This window comes from Arvicanthis niloticus, chromosome 24 (genome assembly GCF_011762505.2).
Source record: "Arvicanthis niloticus isolate mArvNil1 chromosome 24, mArvNil1.pat.X, whole genome shotgun sequence".
NCBI lineage: Eukaryota > Metazoa > Chordata > Mammalia > Rodentia > Muridae > Arvicanthis > Arvicanthis niloticus.
This window is the reverse complement of record NC_133432.1, coordinates 39,984,317-40,004,328: the sequence shown is the minus strand read 5'-3', so window position 1 is coordinate 40,004,328 and position 20,012 is coordinate 39,984,317. Positions and strand designations below refer to the sequence as shown.

Sequence of the window (20,012 nt, the reverse complement as noted above, 5' to 3'; positions counted from 1 at the left end):
AACTAATATCTGTCAGTGGTGGTGCACACCTTTAATCTCAGAGTCAGAGAATCTCTGAATGTGAGGCCAGCCTGGTCTACAGAGTGAATTCCAAGATAGCCAGGGCTACATGAAGAAACCCTGCCTCAAAAATATATTAATAAATAAATAAATAAATAAATAAATAACAAAAAAAGCAAGTTTTCCCCCCACTTTGGAACAACAGATATTTGTTATTTGAAAATTGATGTTGCCTAAGTATTGATGTGGGTACTTAAGAGAGAATAAAATGAGAGAATTTATCAATCCATAGATATGTATTTTTTTAAAAGAAGTTTTGAAATACATTGCTTGTTATCATAGGGGAAGGTTAGGTTTTGCTTCTTTAAAATCATCAGTAGAGATGCTCTTCATAAAAATGAAAGTGTTCAGGTGTTTCTAAAACCCAGGCAATGTGTTTCAGTGCAAGTAAAGACAGAACCCACCCTGCACACTTCACACAAACAAGCCACAGGAGCAGAGGCGCATTTATGGGTCCGCACAGTATTTCCACATTGTAAATCTGGGACTGGAGAGGAGAGCACTTATTTCTAGAAGTGAGGAGTTTTGATTCTCTGCACCCACGTGGTGGTTCACAACCAACTATAACTAGTTCCTGGAAATGCTTTGTCCTCTTCTGGCCTCCACAGGCACTAGGCACACATGTACACACGCATGCATGCAGACCTAACATTCATATCCATAAATTAAAAATAAATTTTACAAAAGCAGAAATCTGTGGTTGCGTTTAAATTGACTAATAGCGTGTATTGTCACATAAATATTACGGTGAGCATCCTCTGACATTAAAACTTAAAAATACGACTGTAGGTAGGCATGGTGGTTCGCACTTTTAATCTCCAGCAGTTGGGAAGCAGAGGCAGATGGACCTCTGAGCTCAAGGCTAGCCTGGTTTACGTAGCAAGTTACAGGCCTGCAAGAGCTACGTCATGATTCTCTGTCTCAAAAAGCAACAACAACATCAAAAATGATTGTAATCATTGAGCTTCACGCTTACTGCTGCTTCCGGGCTGGCAGAGGGGGGCAGCTGACTCGGACAGGTGTTACATGTGATGTCCCAGATCCAAAGCTGGTCCGTGGCATCGAAGGTCAGTAAAGAAACTGTGCAAACAGGGGCGGCAGGTTGAACCCTGGTAAAGATCGGGCAAGCCTGTTTATCTTTGACAGCCTCCCCACACACCCGCTTCTTGTCCTCAGGCAACATTACCTCTGACCCACAATGTGGATCTCCAGTGGCTGGTAGAATGGAACGCCGTCCTGGTTAACAGCCATTACGATGTGAAGAGCCCTTCCCACGTCTGGATCTTCGCGCAATCTGTCAAAGACCCCTGGGTCCTGTGCCTCTTCAGCTTCCTCCGGCAGGAAAACTTGCCGAAGCATTGCCCCACGGCCCTCAGCTACGCCTGGCCTTACGCCTTCACCCGGCTGCAGTCCGTGATGCCGCTGGTAGACCCAAAGTAAGGTGCCCATGTGTTTCCAATGCTTATGATTGGTTCTCTTACATTTTCGTTACACGTAAGAAGGTAGACTATCATCTTCTCCAATTTTTAAGAATTTCCTGCTAGCCGGGCGGTGGTGGCCCATGCCTTTAATCCCGGCACTTGGGAGGCAGAGGCAGGCGGATTTCTGAGTTCGAGGCCAGCCTGGTCTACAGAGTGAGTTCCAGGACAGCCAGGGCTACACAGAGAAACACTGTCTCAAAAAACAAAACAAAAAAGAATTTCCTGCTATAGCATTCTTAATATATAGTAGAGATTAAAAATAACCCTGTTTAAAACAAGGGTTGTTTTGTTTTTTTCTTTTGCTTTAATAATCTATCTGTATGACTAAGTATACCAGTATAGGAAACTCTGGCTCTTAATACAGAGACCTTTAAAATTTTGTGCGTCCTCTCGGCCCTGATGGATAGCCACCTAATTGCTTGAGTCCTCCTAATGACCTTTATTTAACAAGTGATGTTTACAGCCTGGCATAATGATATATGCCTACAATTCTAACACTCAAGAGGCTCAGATAGAAGGATCACCACAAGACCAAGGCCAGCCCAGCTGTTTACAGTGAGATCCTATCTCAAACAGAACCCTTAAAACTGATATTCAAAATCAAGAATTGGAGAGACAGCTTCACACACTGTCTCACAGAGGACCCAAGTTCAGTTCCTAGCACCCAGGCTAAGTGGGTTGAATGGCCCACAAGAGGGATCTGCTGCCCTCTTGTGATCACCATAGGCACCTGCACTCCTGTACACACACACACACACACACACACACACACACATAAAAATAAAAATCAAACAATAAAATCAGGAATTTAGTTTTACCTTTGTTTGCCTCAACATCTGTAGCAGCCCAGTCAATGCCAAGAAAACCAGCACAGCAAGCAGCGGAGACAACTATGTTACCTTGTGGAGAAATTACCTCATTCTCTGTTTCGGAGTTGCCAAACCCAGTATTATGAGCCCAGGACACTTACGAGCATCCACTCCAGAGATAATGGCAACGACTCCCGATGGTACAGTGAGCTACGATAACAAGGTGACATGACATGCTTCAGGGGAATTATTCTGTAAGGGTTTTTTTTTTTTTTTTAGCTTGTTTGTTCCCTGTGCAAACTGCACTGTGCCTGCCATCTGGAGTAGTGTGGAATCCGATTTTTCATCCTCCACATTTCCAGATTCCATTGAGCATCTTCTGTGAATAATTTTTTTGCCCCTCTCCTACAAGTGCAAAATGGAAGGCTGAGATATAAGGAAGCTTACCACTAGTGCACCATGTGTTCAACACTCCAAGGTTGGGCTTTTCCACTCCATGCCCAGTTTCCCCCGTCACCAATTGAATACTTCAAAACCACAACTTATCCAATGATAGTTTTACTGACTTAAATAGTTTTAAAAAGAAAAGGGCAGAGTTTTCTTTAGAACTTGTATCCCAGGTAGAAAATAATTGTACTGTGTTAAATATATGGGTTTTTTTCTAATTTTTATTTTTCCTGAAATGATGGCAGTGCCTTGGGATGGGACTCAGTCACCTGAAACTGTTATTGTTTAGTTACCTCGTTACCTCTTTGTCACTTCAAATCACCTCGTTCCAGGCCATTGGCACGCCATCAGTGGGCGTCCTGCTGAAGCAGTTGGTGCCTTTGATGAGGCTGGAAAGCATCGAAATCACAGAGTCCCTTGTTTTAGGGTTTGGAAGAACAAATTCCCTTGTTTTCAGGTATGGCTGTCACAGTACATTCTTCGAAATCACACATTCTTCAAAACAGCGAGTATGGCTGTTTCCCTTCACTCGAGCTTGGGAGGAGGGGTGCTGGGTGCCAGCAGATGCTGGGGTGCTGGCGGGTGCTGGGGTGCCGGTGGGCTGTGCATGGTTTTCTTTATGCCGTTGACATGCAAGTAAACAGCCTCCCTTACAGCTTCGGTTTTAACCCTCAAATTTTACTGCATTTGCAAGCTTTGTTTTGGGTAGCTGTCCATAAAATAATTCCCTCTCCATGCTGTTAGCCAGACTTTGAGAGGCTATAATACCAAAACAAGGGGGAGTGTGTGCTTCCCTGCCATTCCTATAACCGACTACAAAGCATTTTGTACCTCTATATGGTTTTAGAGTGTGCCATTGCAGAGGACCTGGATTTGATTGCCACTGCCGTTCTCTGGTCTCCCTAGGTACTGCATGTATGTTGTATGAAGCTGTACATGCAGACAAAACACGTATACATATAAGTACAAGTAATTTTTTTAAAGTTTTTAAATCAGTTTGACAAAATGGAGTCTGCCCCATAGATTGGTTGAGAAGATACATTAAATGTGCATATTCACATAAAAAACATTTGATTAATAGTTGATAAGTAGAAATGAGCTATTATTATTATGAACAATCATTAATGTTACATATTATTAGTGTTATATCATTATATTAATATAATATCCTTTGATGTTATGATATATTATATTTTGATGTTATTAACATGATACATTATTAAATGGGAATTTTTGATAAATTCTGTCTTTATTAGAATAATCAAAACAAAACCTCAAATTTTTCTCTCTCAGTTTAGAGTAGATTCCCATAAGCCTTCTTGGTTCCCTGGAGAGTGATGCTTACTAACCACAGGTATACTGTGTAATTTTCAAACTTTTCTAGCTGTGAGCTAGATAGATCTCACGTCAGTTTTAACATAGCAATTCAGAAATGATTTCCCGAAGAAGATAATTTATAGCAAGTATAAACACATGAGTCTTTGGGGGCCATACCTATTCAAACCACCACAATATATAACACAAACAGAGAAGTGTAATATGATGTATATTACTGTTATTTTATTATTGTTATGTTATTATTACTGTTAACAACATTTTAACTACACAGGAAAGGTTTTAATGAAAACTGATATTTTGGCCCTTGCTATAATTTGCACCTATCAGATAACACAACTGTAAACTTTGCTCTGAAACACAGGTTTCATGTTTTAAATCTCACATGTGTCAGTCTCTTGAGTATATCTCTAAGGTAGTTCAATATTGACACCCCCCCCCCCCATCCTTCCTTCTGATTGGACTGAAAGGTTTTTTGAGAGCAGAGACTCAATTTATAATTATTTTCAGTTTTTGAAAGGCAGTCCTGATGCTCCCTGGATTTAGTAAACACTTGGGAAATCCTGTTCCATTGTTCAGATACTGGATTCTGCCCAATACATATGCACAACCCCAGAATGAGGACAGATACTGTCTGTATAGAGCAACACCCATGCAGATGACATGAAAGGTTTTAGTTGGTAGCCAGGTGAGATAATTGTATTATTTAGGCTAGAATGGATGTGTTGGTGACAAGTTATTTTTATCAACAATGACAAATTTCGAATCTGACCTTTTCTCTCTGTAGAGAGCTGGTTGAAGAACTCCACCCATTAATGAAGGAGGCTCTGGAGAGAAGACCAGAGGTAAGGTTTGGAATCTCCATCATGAGGGTCTGACTCGTTTGAAAGTAGTGTGAATCTTAGTCAGCTTTGTCTTTCCCTAAACACAAACACCTCAACCTGATCCTAACAATGAACTTTGTTATAATACATTAGATTTTCAATAGTCTAATAATTTGTGTTTTAATGAATTTTCTAAATGCACAACCACAAACCACTCAGGTAGTCACGTAGACAGGTTTTTATTTTTGTAAAAGATCTAAGTCAAAATCTAATTTTGGATTTTTTTAATTTTTAATTTATTTTTATTGGATATTTTATTTACATATCAGATGCCATCCCCTTTCCCCATTTCTCCTCCCTAGAAAACCCCTATCCCATACCCCCTTCTCCTTTTTGCTTTTATACAATTTTTTTAATGTTAACCAATGGCTTTATAAGTTTGGTAATGCTCACTAATTTTGGATTTTAACTTGCTTGGCTTTACTCTTGTCTTTATTAACAAGCCAGGAGTCCAGAATTAACTTACAATGCACCAGAATTAAATTACAATGCATAATCTTATTATGAAAAATAATAAGGTTAAAAAAAGAAACTTTCCATAAATATGATACAAGAAACAGCAGAAATCTGGGATTGGGGTGAGGGCTCAGCTTTTGAGAGCACTGGCTGCTCTCCCAGAGAGCCCTGGTTGGCTCAAAGCATCCCTAACTTCAGTTCTAGGGAACCTGACACCCTCTTCTGGCTTCCATGGGAACTGCACACACACACAAGGTACACATACATGTAGGCAAAACACCCATATGCATAAAAATAAATATTAAAAAAAAGAAGTGGCAGAAATTTATAAGTCTGGAGCTCAAATATCATACACTCTGTGAGCAGACTGAGGGTTGTCCACATCTGGAGTCCTCTCTAGTCGCTCTGTATGGCTCAGCCTTTCTGCAGACAGTGCCAGCATGCTACTCAACACTTCCGCCGCATGTATTAGGGGTTGATTTACAGTGTTTTCCTTACAGCCTGTAATCAGTGGCATTGTCCCTACTTACTAGGAAGAAAGGACAGTGCATTTCTTTTGCGCTTAGAAAACTTGAAAAAAAAACTAAATTTTGCCCTAAAGTTCACATTGTATTTATTATCCGTGACTGTAAGTGGCGTTGCCATTTTCTATACAGAACAAGAAGCGTCGAGAACGGAGAGACTTGCTGAGGCTGCAGCTGCTGCGGATATTTGAACTTCTGGCGGACGCTGGGGTGATAAGTGACAGGTGAGGTTAAGTGACGAGCAGACCTCCCCTTGCCAAAGCCTCTCTTCCTACTTCCTCTTGTTCTTTTAAATCTTCTGCAGAGACTCTGGTAAGCCGCCCTTATCTTTCTTCATTCCCCGCTTCTACTGTTCCTGTGTACTCACCTGGTCTAAAAGCGTCCGTTCCCTTCCATCCAGCACAAACGGAGCTTTAGAACGAGACACCTTAGCGCTTGGAGCTTTGTTCTTGGAATACGTGGACTTGACCCGCATGCTCTTAGAAGCCGAAAATGACAAAGAGGTTGAAATTCTTAAAGACATCCGAGCACATTTTAGCGCCATGGTTGCCAACTTGATTCAGTGTGTTCCAGGTAATTCATCCTTTCCTCTGGGCTGAGTAAACCACTCGCACCCCCCACCTCACCCCTCCCCAACTGCTCTTTCCCAGTTCCTAGGGGCCTGCATACAGCTCTAGAGTAGTTTCTTTGTATATTCTGAGACACAGGAAGTACACATGAGAATGGGTCACCTCAGCTCAGCAGAGTCACCAAGGGGACTGTCAGAATCACATTCAGGACTGTGCTTGCCACATCTTTTGTTTTCTGTTTGGTTTTCGAGACCAGGTCTCTCTGTGTAGCTTTAACTGTTCTGGAACTCACTCTGTAGACCAGACTGGCCTTGAACTTATAGAGATCTGTCTGCCTTTGCCACCCAAGTGCTGGGATTAAAGGCATGCACCACCACCGCCTAACTGGGCTTTCCACTTCTATCTTGGCTTTGGACCTGATCTGAAGATGAACTGACATCATTTTTGGAGGAGAGGATGCAGAAGAGAGCTCCCTGCATGCTCCAGTGTCTCCATTGCCTCTGTGCTAAACTGAGCTCAGTCACTGTGCTAACTAGAAGTCTGTAGAGCAGAATACCTTTTGCATTTGCTTTGATGGAACTGCTACATCTTGCAGAAGAACATCTCACAGGAGGCATAGATATGAAACATTTCCCATGGAGGCATACGAGACAAAGGGGATGGTTGACCTGGTATAGTTACTCGAATTTATAAATTTGGGGTCTAATTATAAAAACAACTCGGCTCATGTGTCATTTTGTTATTTTGACGTTATTAGCTCCACCTCAGCTCTTAGGGGCCTTAAACTATAATTTAAGCTTGACTTCTTCGGTAATATGAAGCACATGTTTTTGAAATAGCATATATTATATTCCACTATGTTCTCTCTAACAACAGGGAGCAGTGGTCACAAAAAATTCATTCTGTATACACAAAAGTTAAGTGGAAAGATCACTTAGACCCGCAGTTCTGAACCTGTGGGTCACCCCAACCCCTTTTGGGGGTCAAATGACCCTTTCACGGAGTCAAATAGCAGATGTCCTACATGTCAGATACTTACATTAGGATTCATAACAGGAGCAAAATTACAGTTATAAAGTAGCGACACAATAATTTTATCATTGGGGGCTCACGACAGCATGAGGAACTGTATTAGAAGGTCTTGGCATGAGGAAGGTTGAGAATCCAGAAAAAAAAAAAATTGTGTTGAAACTTATTTAAAAAGTCAAATTTCTGTAACTAAAGAAAACGGGAGTTATTGGGCTGGTGGTATACCTCACTGGGAAAATGCATACTGAACATGTGCAAAGCCCCAAGTTCTATTCCCAGCGCCAAACAAAATTTGACTTAGAAAACTAAGTTGGTTCTTGGGGATGGAGAGGTTGGACCAGGTTCTGCCCTTGCAGAGGACTCAAGTTTACATCCCAGCACCTGTGTCGGGCAGCTCACATCTACCTGGAACTCCAGTTTCTGACCTGTGTGGGCACCTGCACTCGTGTACACTTACCCACATACGAAAAAACATGTGTGGGCACTTACCTACATACAGGAAAACATATATATATATACATATAATTAAAAATTAAGGAAAACAACGTTAGGAAAAGTGGAATTTTTTTTTCCCTTTCTCACAACTTGAGGGTAATATTCAGTAGTGCTACGGTTATGTGTTCAGTCTAATGTAGACTAATAATAGTCTAATAACAGATGCTGGTTTTGTATTATTCTCTCTAGTTCATCACAGAAGATTTCTCTTCCCCCAGCAAAGCCTACGGCACCATCTCTTCATCTTGTTCAGCCAGTGGGCGGGCCCCTTCAGCATTATGTTCACACCTCTGGATCGGTACAGTGACCGAAACCACCAGATAACAAGATACCAGTACTGTGCTTTAAAGGTTGGTTTGCAACATCAGTGGTCTCCTTTGTTAAGCTAACAACCATGCCTTTAAAATAAGGTTAAAATTCGTAGTATAATACAATAAAATACAGGTAAGGATTTAAAACTTCAAATGGATGTACACATGTATATGTAAACATAAATTTAGTAATTCCATATGCATAATTTAAGATGTGGGTAAATATGTAGCCATGCCAGTTGGGCCCACAATTACAAAATGTAAAATTGTGTCAAGTTCCCGCTTTTATCCAGTGTTCTTCTGGGCAAGAACAGTTTTATCTATTCATCCCTGAAGTTACTATGTTGCTACTTAATTTCCAGTCTAAGGAGGAGAAAAACAATCACGCAACAATGACACCCCCTGTTTATCTACTCCTGTCCTAGACGTCCGCACTGAAAACCTTCCCATCCTGAAGCAGTGTGGTCCTTGTATTGCTTCTCCATTACGGGGATGAAGTACTGTGGTCAAAAGCAGCATAGAGAGGACTGAGTTTATTTCTGCCTACAGTGTGGGAAGGCTGGGGTTCACAGTGATGGGAAAGGATAGTGTTCTCACTGGCACAGGGAGCTGCCAGTCTCCACCAACCACACAGGAAGTAGAGAAAGCAGGAAACCTGTTGCTCCAGTTCTGTCTCCAGGGTTCACGGTTTCTGATTTCAGGCGATGTCAGCGGTGCTGTGCTGTGGCCCCGTTTTTGACAACGTTGGCCTCTCTCCGGATGGCTATCTGTATAAGTGGCTTGACAATATTCTGGCTTGTCAAGATTTACGGGTAAGTGTGAGTCAAGGATGCATTGCTTGTCAACATTTTTGAGGTTAGCATGATGCGGATACCACCTTTTCTCCACAATCAGACAAGTTTAGATATGTACCTAGGAACATTGTGGTGGGATGTACCAGGCCCAAAAGTACAGCGTTGGGTTAACCAAATTGACCGATAACTGAGTCATAGAGTCTCAAAACAGTTCGCATAACTTGAAAACAACCTTTATACTCAGTATTATTCAACTAGAAATGAATAAGTAAAATATCATTAAAATGTATTTCCCGGGAGCTGGAGAGAGAACATGTAACACCGGAGTGCTTGCTGCTCTTGCAGAGGGCCTGAATTGAGTTCCCAGCACCCACACTGGGCAGCTCACAACCACCTGCAACTCCAGCTTCCGGGAATCCAGTGCCCTCTTCTGACCTCCTTAATCACCCACAGACACAGAGTGTGTTTGTGTACATGCACATATACATAATTAGAAATAAATTAAATTATTAAATTAAATAAGTCTTTTAAAACAATATATGCTTTCTGACCGCCAGTAAATTGAAGTAAATAACAATGGTAACTGGAAAGTATCTTTAAATGAAATGTATTGAATGTATAAATGAAATGTAATGAAAGTATTACGTTTGTGGTTTGTAAATAAAGCTGTGCTTAAAATGAAGTTGTGTGTGTGTGTGTGTGTGTGTGTGTGTGTGTGTGTGTGTGTGTGTGATGAGAAAAGGCTGGTAATTTGTAACCTGTTCATCAAAAGTTAGTATAAGAAGTAGTTTACCAAGTCAGAAAAAAAAAAGGACAGTAATTAACTAGGAGGAATTTTTAATAACAATGAATATTATACTACTAACTTTTCCACTCCTGTGACAAAATATCTTTTAAGGGAGTTTTTAAAATTATAAAAATTGTATTTACAATTACAGAAAATGTTAATTGTATTTTAAGGGGAAATTTTAAGAGAGAAAAAATTATTATAGTCCATCCTGGTGAAGAAGGCATGGTTATCAGAGGTGACTCTGGTAGAGAGTGTTAGGTCTAAGTCTGTTCATGTGACGTGGGCCTGGAAGCGGCAGAGAAAACTAGACAGACCAGGGTTAGGTATGACCTTCAAAGACCCCTAGAGACTGCGGGCCAGACCCAACCTCCTAAGAGCTCCAGAGACTCCAAGCTAAGAACCAAGCGTTCAAAACATGAGCCTGTCGGACATTTCAAACCCAAGCTGTTAATATAGTAGATACATAAGCCAGGTCCTTCCATTCTGGCCCTATGGCTACTGCCAAGAGTGGATGACTTTGAAGAGAGGCAGGCAACATTGCCTTCCAAGGGGAATGGAGCCTCCATCTTGGAGGTGGGTGTCGCCTTCCCAGAGTACAGCAGAGCCTGCATCCTGGCCGCATGGCTGCATTAAGGAAGAGTGTGTGGCACAAAGATCAACCCAAATGAGTGTCCGACTTAAGGTCGTCCACCTGCCTTGTATCAGCTACATTTGATCGTATGCATCTCTCGAGAATATCTTCTCATGAAGTAGGGATAACTGATTGACCCTTGACCTCAGGTTCATCAGCTTGGCTGTGAGGTTGTCATGTTGCTTCTGGAACTTAATCCTGACCAAATCAACCTTTTCAACTGGGCCATCGACCGATGTTACACGGGTTCCTACCAGCTTGCGTCCGGCTGCTTCAAAGCCATAGCGACTGTGTGTGGAAACAGGTATGAGTTTTCATAATTAGTGGCTAGTGGCAAGGGTGATGACACCTGCTCTCCGTCATGTGAGAGCTGAGCAGATGACTGCACAGCAGTTCTCTCCAGAGTGTGACGGCCCAGAATGGCTTCTGTGTCCCTCGAAGATAAGCTAGCCGCTCTAAGTTTCCATGATATTGCTAATTCCATTTGATCGGGATAGGAATTAGTCCCTATATTGTCTTTCCTTTGAGGTGCCCAGACAGTCACAGTGAAATATGGAGGCAAAATTTGAAAATAATCAAAACAATACACTGAAGGAATTAAAGGATCCATGTGGACAAGGATCCTGGCACACATTAACTGTGATCCCGTAAGCCAGCTGCTCACAAATCAAACCCCAGAAAATCCCCTCAAAAATTTCAAGAAGCATTCGGGAAGGAGGTGTGGTGCTTCAGAATCTGATTACACTCATTTGAAAACATACTGATCGGAGCCCAGGGCCTCGGGCATGCTAAAAGGGCTCTCCACCCCTGAGTCACGCCCAGTCCAACGACTATGACTCTAAAGCCACCGTCCTGCCTGGCACTATGACTTAGTAAGTGTAATACTGGCATAACTAGATTAAATTCCCCAAGCTGTATAAACTACTTCTAAGAGAGAGTGTACAGATTAGAAAGATTGAGAGAATAGAATACAGAAGAGGTTTTATATTGTAAAAGCTTCATGGAGGGTCTGGAGCGATGCCTCAGCAATTGATAACAAGTGTGCAGCACCCACGCCATGGAGTTCACAACCTCCCGTAACCCCAGCTCCAGGCGATCCAATATTCTTGGGCTCCCAGGCACCTGCACGAATGTGATGCTCATATGAATACTCAGATACACATAAAAATACATAAATAAATGAGTCCCAAGACAGACAGGGCAAGCTGGGCGGTGGTGGCGCACACCTTTAGTCCTAGCACGCAGGAGGCAGAGGCAGGCAGATCTCTTGAGTCTGACGCCAGCCTGGTCTACAGAGTGAGTTCCAGGACAGCCAGGGCTGCCCAAGAAACCCTGTCTCAAAAAAAAAAAAAAAGAAAGAAAAAAAAAAAAAAGAAATAGATCCGTAAATAAATAAAGGCAGAGCAGTGTCATTGCTGAGGTCAAGTGTGCCGCCCCAGACGTACCCAGCTTACCCGCCAGGATGACTTATAACCATGCTGTGCGGTTTTCTCTTTTCCCCCAGGAACTATCCCTTTGACATAGTGACACTGCTGAACCTCGTCCTCTTCAAGGCCTCTGACACCAACAGAGAGATTTACGAAGTCTCCATGCAGCTCATGCAGGTCTGTATCACTCACGCATGTGGAAATTTCCATCCTTAGCTCAGGATGCATTTATCTGTTTCTGCGTGTCGTGTGAAGAACAAGGAAACACACACACAGTGTTCTCCTGGCGTTAATTGATTCTGTGTGAAGATAAATGCACTTACCATGTTATTACTGATTTCAGTTCATCACAAACATTCCTGAGCTGTCCGGATAACACCCTTTAAAGCCTGTCTCTTAACTCTTCATAGATCCTGGAAGCAAAACTTTTCGTGCACTCCAAGAAAGTCGCGGAGCAACGACCTGGCAGTATCCTGTACGGAACACATGGACCGTTGCCACCTCTCTACAGTGTGTCACTAACCCTTCTGTCCTGTGAACTGGCCCGGATGTACCCCGAGCTCACCCTTCCCCTCTTCTCAGGTACCACCCAGAGTTAGCGTCAACATCGTCATCAACCCCTGCCCTGAGAAGCTTTCCTAAGTCTACTGCAGTCTTAGTGAAATCGTGTCAGACACTGGTGATAAATCTGTGCATCAGAATTGCTAAGGGGCAAATCTAGTTACACATGAAAGCAAATTCAAGAATATTTTAAAGTTTTTTATTTTATGTGTGTGGGTGTTTTGCCTGCTTGTATAGCTGTGCACCCTGTGAATGTAACACTGGCAGAGGACAGAAGGGGGCGCCAGATGCCCTGGAACTAGAGTTACAAACACTTGTGAGCCACCATGTGGGTCCTGGGACTTAACCCCAGGTCCTCTAGAAGAACACCAGTGCTTTTAACCGCTGAGCCATCCCTTAAGCCCCTCAAGAATGTTTTTAAATGTTAAAAAGAAAAACTGTGATTAGTTAAAGCAATATATAAGTATAAATATGTACCTGACAAATGCAAAAGATTCTTTGCAGAGTTCCATGGGTGCTGTGTGTATATGTTCGTGTGTGTGTGTGTATGTATGTGTGTGTGTGTTATATATAATATTAAAATATAATATATATTTGGATATATATCAAAAAATTCTATTATATAGACAACATACTTAAAATAACTCTTAATTACTTATATATTTGGTAATGTCATTAAACATATAGTCTTATTATATTTTATGTTACTACAGTGATGTTGTAGTATACATATAACTTGATAACTTGTATCCTCTGCAGTCTTAATGAATAACTTGTGAGAATCAGGTCTCAAAAGGTGCTTTCCTGCCTAGGTTTATGTGGCACCTTGCCAAGAGGCAATCTGTGGCCCAGAATGTACCTCATTCTCTGCCTCTACCCAAGTAACTCAGCTCTGCTCCCCCTCAGCTGCCCCTGCCTCTGGCCTTGTGCTCTGCGCTGAAGTTCTTCAAATACACAAAGTCACATCTGTATAACCACATCTGTACAGTGCTTCTCACTCTCACATCTCTGCTCAGCTCTCCTGAAGGAATAACGGCTTGCAATTACTGGGTACCTAGGCTCTCTGCTAGGCCCCTCATGTGCGTTGCTTAAATTGTGAATTTTGAGCCAGAAAAGGCGAGAAAGGCTTCCCAGACAGGTTGAGCTGCCGCTGGAAAGAGAGAAACTTACCAGGCAGCCAGGCGGGCAGTGGAATCAGCAGCCCGAGCACATGGCTTGCTTCAGAGCAGTGGTTCTCAGCCTTCCTAGTGCTACCACTTTAATACAGTTCCTCATGTTGTGGTGACTCACAACCATAAAATTACTTCGTTGCTACTTCATAACTGTCATTTTGCTACTGTTATGGATCGTAATGTAAATATTCCATATGCAGGATATCTGATTTGTGACCCCCAAAGGGGTCGTGACTCGAAGATTGAGAAAGGCTGGTTCAGAGACATAGACCAGCACAATGCACTGGGAAGTTATACAGAGGACAGTGTGACTGGTGTCAGAGATGGCCCTGGGCATACAGATTCCTTCTGTTGGTTTGTCTTGTCCAAATTCAATGTGATAGATTTTGTTTTATGTTATTATATTTTATTTGGTTGTATTTTTAAATGAATGAATGAAGAATGAATGAATGAATGAATGAATGAATGAATGAATGAAAGAAAACCTAGCCACTATGTTAAAGGGTAACAACTGAACTATCACCTATCCTGTTGGGAAAGGGAAAATCAGTTTTCTCCTGTGGAGTGACACCGGGTATATCAACAACTCCAGGATGGGCCTCATGTTCAGGAGCAGTTGATCAGCATAGAATAAATTCTGTAGAGGGGGTTTGTGTGCTTTTATTTAGTTACAGGTTAAAGTTTTGTTTTGGGGCAAGGAAGTGGTCTGGGGTTGGGGGCCTCGTTGTCACGTTGAGGTTTCGTTGTCATTATTGGGTTTTCAGTTTTTTGAGAAGGAGCGTAAGGTTCCATGGATAGGAAGGGTCTGGAAGGACTTAGGGGAGAAGAATATGCTCTAAATGTTTTAATTTAAAAAATGTTTTAAATAATAAAAGAGAAAAGAAAAACATTAGAGCCACAGAATGGAGGCCGTGTGGTTGACTGACATAAAGCTGGAGCTTTTCAGGGCCAAGGGGTCCTCTTGAGCTTGAAAATTAGAAAGTAAGCTTCAGAACGGTCATGTTTCTGTCACAAGGTACCGTTAAATAAAATCGAAAAGGAAAGAAAAAAGGAAGGAGGAAAGGAAGACAGGAAGGAAAGAACGAAGGGGGAGGGGGGACAGCCGAGTTTAAAAGAAGCTGAGGAAATGACAGACCACCATGCGTTTGTGAAAGAGCAGAAGACACATTCGAGCACATGCAGTGCTGGTTGGGAAGGGTGGCTGTAACTCAAGGCGGAAATGACGTCATGAGGGCCTGACACAGTAGCTTAGTTAGAGCGGAAAGTGGCCAGAGCCAGAGCTTCACAGACACATGAGGTGCCTGCAAAACTGATGGTGACGACTACCCAGCCAGCCCAGTGCAGGGGTATAGGGCAAGGTGGACACGGAGAGCTAGCCTGGGATGCTGGGGTAGGCCTCTATAGAGTAGACTGAAGTCCTGAGCTCAGGCCAGCAGTGACGGCTGACAGAACAGAATGCAAGAGCCGGGGCATGGGAGGTCAGGAGTGGCAAAGCATGGAGAGAAAGAGGAAGCCCTCAACAGGCACCTTTTGAATAAAGGGGAAGAGGATCGAAAGAATGTTGGGAGGTCATGACGGAGTCATCCAGGAGGCAGTTTTCTTCATGAAAATCTAGATAAATAAAATGACTGGGAAGGGGTGATGCCCATCCTCCAAGGCGAGCAATCCCAGGATGCCAGGGTTCTATGGGGAGGGGTGGGCAGAGGTCAGACTGCAATAGCCTGCAAGGAGAGGAGGCGGAGCTGGGGCAAGGGTGGACGGAGCTGGGGCAGGGATGGGCGGAGCTGGGGCAGGGGTGGGCGGAGCTGGGGCAAGGGTGGGCGGAGCTTGGGCAAGGGTGGGGGCAAGGCCAAGAGGAGCTTTTATGGAAGAGTAAGATTGGAGCCAGTTTATTAGCTGAGATAGGGAACTGATAGAGGGGGCGGGGGAGGGGGCAGCAGACAGCCGGGGAGAGGGGAGATAAATCCAACAGGCAGCAAAACCCCCGAGAAGGAAGTTCAACCATTTTTGACATTCTTCTAAGCAACTGCTCCCCCCTCTTGATTTATGAAAAAGCTTTGAAAAGAACTTGAAAACATTAACAGGACCTAGTGAATTCCTAAGCTGCCTGTGCTGGCCCAGACCCTGTTTATTGCCTGTAACTTATGGTGACTAATTACTTTATAAGCAGCCAGACAAGATGTTTGGGCCCCGCTCAAAGAAGGTGGGGAACATCCCCTAGGCACATTAAATTTAATTTCTCTACGCATCTTCCAGAGAGTTGATTCAATATCCGTGACATCCTCCTTTCTCTTCAAAAACATCTCCACAAACCAAGGTGTGTAGCGGCCCTTCTCCAACAGCTCTAGCCAACACCCCGTTTTCATGGTCCTCGGTCCGGCACACAAACTGCACTGAATGTAATAAATGAGCCTGTGTTACATGTTAGAACTTGGCATTGTTTTAAAACAGGTATTTTTCATGTCCCTTTCCCTGGAATTGGATGGTTTTTTTCTCTCTTTCTAAAGCACGGTCTTTCCTGTGGAGGATAAAACAGCTCTTCCAAAATAAAATTGTATTTTTGTAACAGGAAGTCATTCTCTGACAAGATCCTCTGCTTAGTGCCTCGGTTACCTGTCACTTTCTCCCTTGCCCCTGAGTTATTTGTCACCGAGGATCTTCTCCAGGCTCAGGAACACTTTTTTCTTTTTATTTCAAAAAATTATTTTGAGAATTTCATAACCTTAGTAATAATATATTTATATCATCTCCATCCGCCCCCTACAAGTCCTCCTGTGGTCCCCCTCAACTCCCATAAATGTTCTTACTTCTTATTACATATATATTAATGTATACATGCATATCATATTGACTATACACCCCACCTCAGGTTCCTTAATGTCACTTGTATACAGTGTATTGCGGCTGACCATACTCCTGAGAAGTGCTGGCTGTCCTCATCCTGTGCAGCACAGCAGCTTCCTCTAATGAATGCTCTCCCAGTGGGATCAGTGGATGCTCTGGCATAGTAAGATGCAAGTATCTGTTGTCACACCCAGAGCATGTGTGTCATATCATAATGTGTCAACTCTTAAGTCAAATACTCTAGGGACTAGCCAGATGGCTCAGTGGGTGAGGGTGCATGCCCCAAATCTGACGACTAAAGTTTGGATCTCTGAGCCCCGTGTTGTAGAGGGACAGAATCAACTTCTACAAGGTACCCTCTAACAAGCACATGTATGCCATGGCATGGACGCCTACACACACAGAAAGATGGCTCAGTGATTAAAAGCACTGGATGCTCTTACAGAGGATCTGGGTTCAAAGCTAATGCCCTCTTCTAACTTCTGTGGTAATATCTGTGGACACCAAGCATGTATGTGGTATACATACATACATACATACATACACACACACATATACATACAAGCTAAATATTCTTAAATTAAAATAAATAAATGTAATAAAAAGAAATATTACTGTTTAAAAAAAGAAAAAATAAGCAATTTTTTTTATTTCCACCTATGTAAAGGCCCAACAGCATAGCACCATTTGATCATAACTTTAACTTTAAGAAAGGGGCTAAGGCAATTAAAGTTTCTGCTAAAGTTATCCAAGGGGTTATTCTGAGTAATTCCTGTTACTTAGCAGCCAGGAACACCATAAGCAAGATCGTAACCCTTGTTGGCTAGTTGTGCAGGCAAGGGACCATGCTTTCTAATTTCTCTTTGGATAAAACTGATTCTTTTACAGAGCTAAAAGCCAGGTATTACTGACCCCCCAGTGCACATCCATAAAGCTGAGCTTCTGACTGTACAGCTGAGCTTCTGACTGTACAGCTGAGCTTCTGACTGTACAGCTGAGCTCTGACTGTGAAGCTGACCTCTGACTGTACAGCTGACCTCTGACTGTGAAGCTGACCTCTGACTGTACAGCTGAGCTCTGGCTGTACAGCTGACCTCTGACTGTACAGCTGACCTCTGACTGTACAGCTGACCTCTGACTGTACAGCTGACCTCTGACTGTACAGCTGACCTCTGACTGTAAGGCTGAGCTTCTGACTGTAAAGCTGAGCTCTGACTGTACAGCTGACCTCTGACTGTACAGCTGACCTCTGACTATACAGTTGACCTCTGACTGTACAGCTGACCTCTGACTGTAAGGCTGAGCTTCTGACTGTAAAGCTGAGTTCTGACTGTGAAGCTGAGCTTCTGACTGTACAGCTGACCCCTGACTGTACAGCTGAGTTCTGACTGTACAGCTGACCTCTGACTGTAAGGCTGAGCTTCTGACTGTAAAGCTGAGTTCTGACTGTACAGCTGAGTTCTGACTGTGAAGCTGAGCTTCTGACTGTACAGCTGAGTTCTGACTGTACAGCTGAGTTCTGACTGTACAGCTGAGCTTCTGACTGTACAACTGAGCTTCTGACTGTACAGCCGAGTTCTGACTGTGAAGCTGAGTTTCTGACTATACAGCTGAGCTCTGACTGTGAAGCTGAGCCTCTGACTGTACAGCTGAGTTCTGACTATACAGCTGAGCTCTGACTGTACAGCTGACCTCTGACTGTACAGCTGAGCTCTGACTGTACAGCTGAGCTCTGACTGTACAGCTGAGCTCTGACTGTACAGCTGAGCTCTGACTGTGAAGCTGACCTCTGACTGTACAGCTGACCTCTGACTGTACAGCTGACCTCTGACTGTGAAGCTGAGCTCTGACTGTACAGCTGACCTCTGACTGTACAGCTGACCTCTGACTGTGAAGCTGACCTCTGACTGTACAGCTGACCTCTGACTGTACAGCTGACCTCTGACTGTACAACTGAGCTCTGACTGTGAAGCTGAGCTCTGACTGTACAGCTGAGCTCTGACTGTGAAGCTGATCTCTGACTGTACAACTGAGCTCTGACTGTACAGCTGAGCTCTGACTGTACAGCTGATCTCTGACTGTAAGGCTGAGCTTCTGACTATGAAGCTGAGTTCTGACTACAGCTGAGTTCTGACTGTACAGCTGAGTTCTGACTGTACAACTGAGCTCTGACTGTACAGCTGAGCTCTGACTGTACAGCTGAGCTCTGACTGTGAAGCTGAGTTCTGACTGTGAAGCTGAGCTCTGACTGTGAAGCTGAGCTCTGACTTTAAGGCTGAGCTCTGACTGTACAGCTGAGCTCTGACTGTACAGCTGAGTTCTGACTGTACAGCTGACCTCTGACTGTGAAACTGACCTCTGACTGTACAGCTGACCTCTGACTGTGAAGCTGAGCTCTGACTGTACAGCTGACCTCTGACTGTACAGCTGAGCTCTGACTGTAAGGCTGAGCTTCTGAGTGTGAAGCTGAGTTCTGACTGTGAAGCTGACCTTATGAGTATAAAGCATTTTTCAGAACATACACTGCCACATCACTGCCAATGCAACAGTGTAGAAACACTGTTGAGAAATTAACCCATTATGGGGCTGAGCTCATTCCTTCTGGGTTCCCCTTGCTGTTTGCAATTCACACTCTTGACTCCTCCTGTCTGGTTTTCAAACTCAGCACCAGGATAAAAGAGGCCAGATGTAAAAAATCATATCAGTACTAACAAAAAATGTTTCTGGTTTGCAGACCACATTATTGAAACAAAACAAAAACACAACAAACCTGGGATTTTTCACCTTTTTCTTTTAAAAAAAATATTTGTTTGTTTTTATTTATGTGGATGAGTGTTTGCCTGCATGTGTGTATGTGCACCTTGTGCATGCAGTATTTATGAATGCCAGAAGGGGGCGACAAATCCTTGAGCTTCAGCATCAGCTCATAGAGTCAAATGTAGCACTCGGTAGCCCTCCCACATGCTTGGCCATGGCCAAAGAGACACCACAAGTGTTTATTGCTGTGGAGCTCCACATCTCAAGTTATAACAACCAACTCACATAGGAGACACTTTGTAAGTCACAAGGTTGGAAAGAGTGACCCTGCCCATCGCTGCTCAAGATCCTGCTAGGAAATGGGTCCTGTGATGACACTGATCAGCATTATGGGCTGGTGTCTCCATCCTTTGCCACTGTGCAGTGTGAGACCCCAGCATGGGGGATTGCTCTCATTTTCCTGACCAGTTGATGGAAGCACAGGGAGGTTATTTAAGTGGCTGAGCCACACAGCTGTGTATGCAGCTAGATGTGGTGAAGCTGGGATTCAACGCATGTCCTACAATGCCCAGCCCTTCGTTTTGTACACTCTGTTACTCCTTATCCACTAACAGTGTGTTTGAACTCACGAGGCTT

The 20,012-nt window shown here is 43.3% G+C and overlaps 1 protein-coding gene across 7 annotated transcripts in view; it reads left to right on the top strand.

Moving 5' to 3' along the window:
• Fry (FRY microtubule binding protein) overlaps positions 1 to 20,012 on the top strand; it is a 374,882-nt gene that overhangs the window by 279,031 nt on the left and 75,839 nt on the right. For all 7 annotated transcript variants that reach the window (XM_076923845.1, XM_076923846.1, XM_076923841.1 and 4 more), the window contains 11 exons: positions 1,237 to 1,496; positions 2,384 to 2,573; positions 3,130 to 3,254; positions 4,920 to 4,977; positions 6,129 to 6,220; positions 6,397 to 6,569; positions 8,279 to 8,439; positions 9,102 to 9,212; positions 10,765 to 10,919; positions 12,120 to 12,219; positions 12,453 to 12,624. In XM_076923845.1, coding sequence (XP_076779960.1) covers positions 1,237 to 1,496; positions 2,384 to 2,573; positions 3,130 to 3,254; positions 4,920 to 4,977; positions 6,129 to 6,220; positions 6,397 to 6,569; positions 8,279 to 8,439; positions 9,102 to 9,212; positions 10,765 to 10,919; positions 12,120 to 12,219; positions 12,453 to 12,624 — 1,597 coding nt within the window. The remainder of the gene's footprint in view (positions 1 to 1,236; positions 1,497 to 2,383; positions 2,574 to 3,129; positions 3,255 to 4,919; positions 4,978 to 6,128; positions 6,221 to 6,396; positions 6,570 to 8,278; positions 8,440 to 9,101; positions 9,213 to 10,764; positions 10,920 to 12,119; positions 12,220 to 12,452; positions 12,625 to 20,012) is intronic.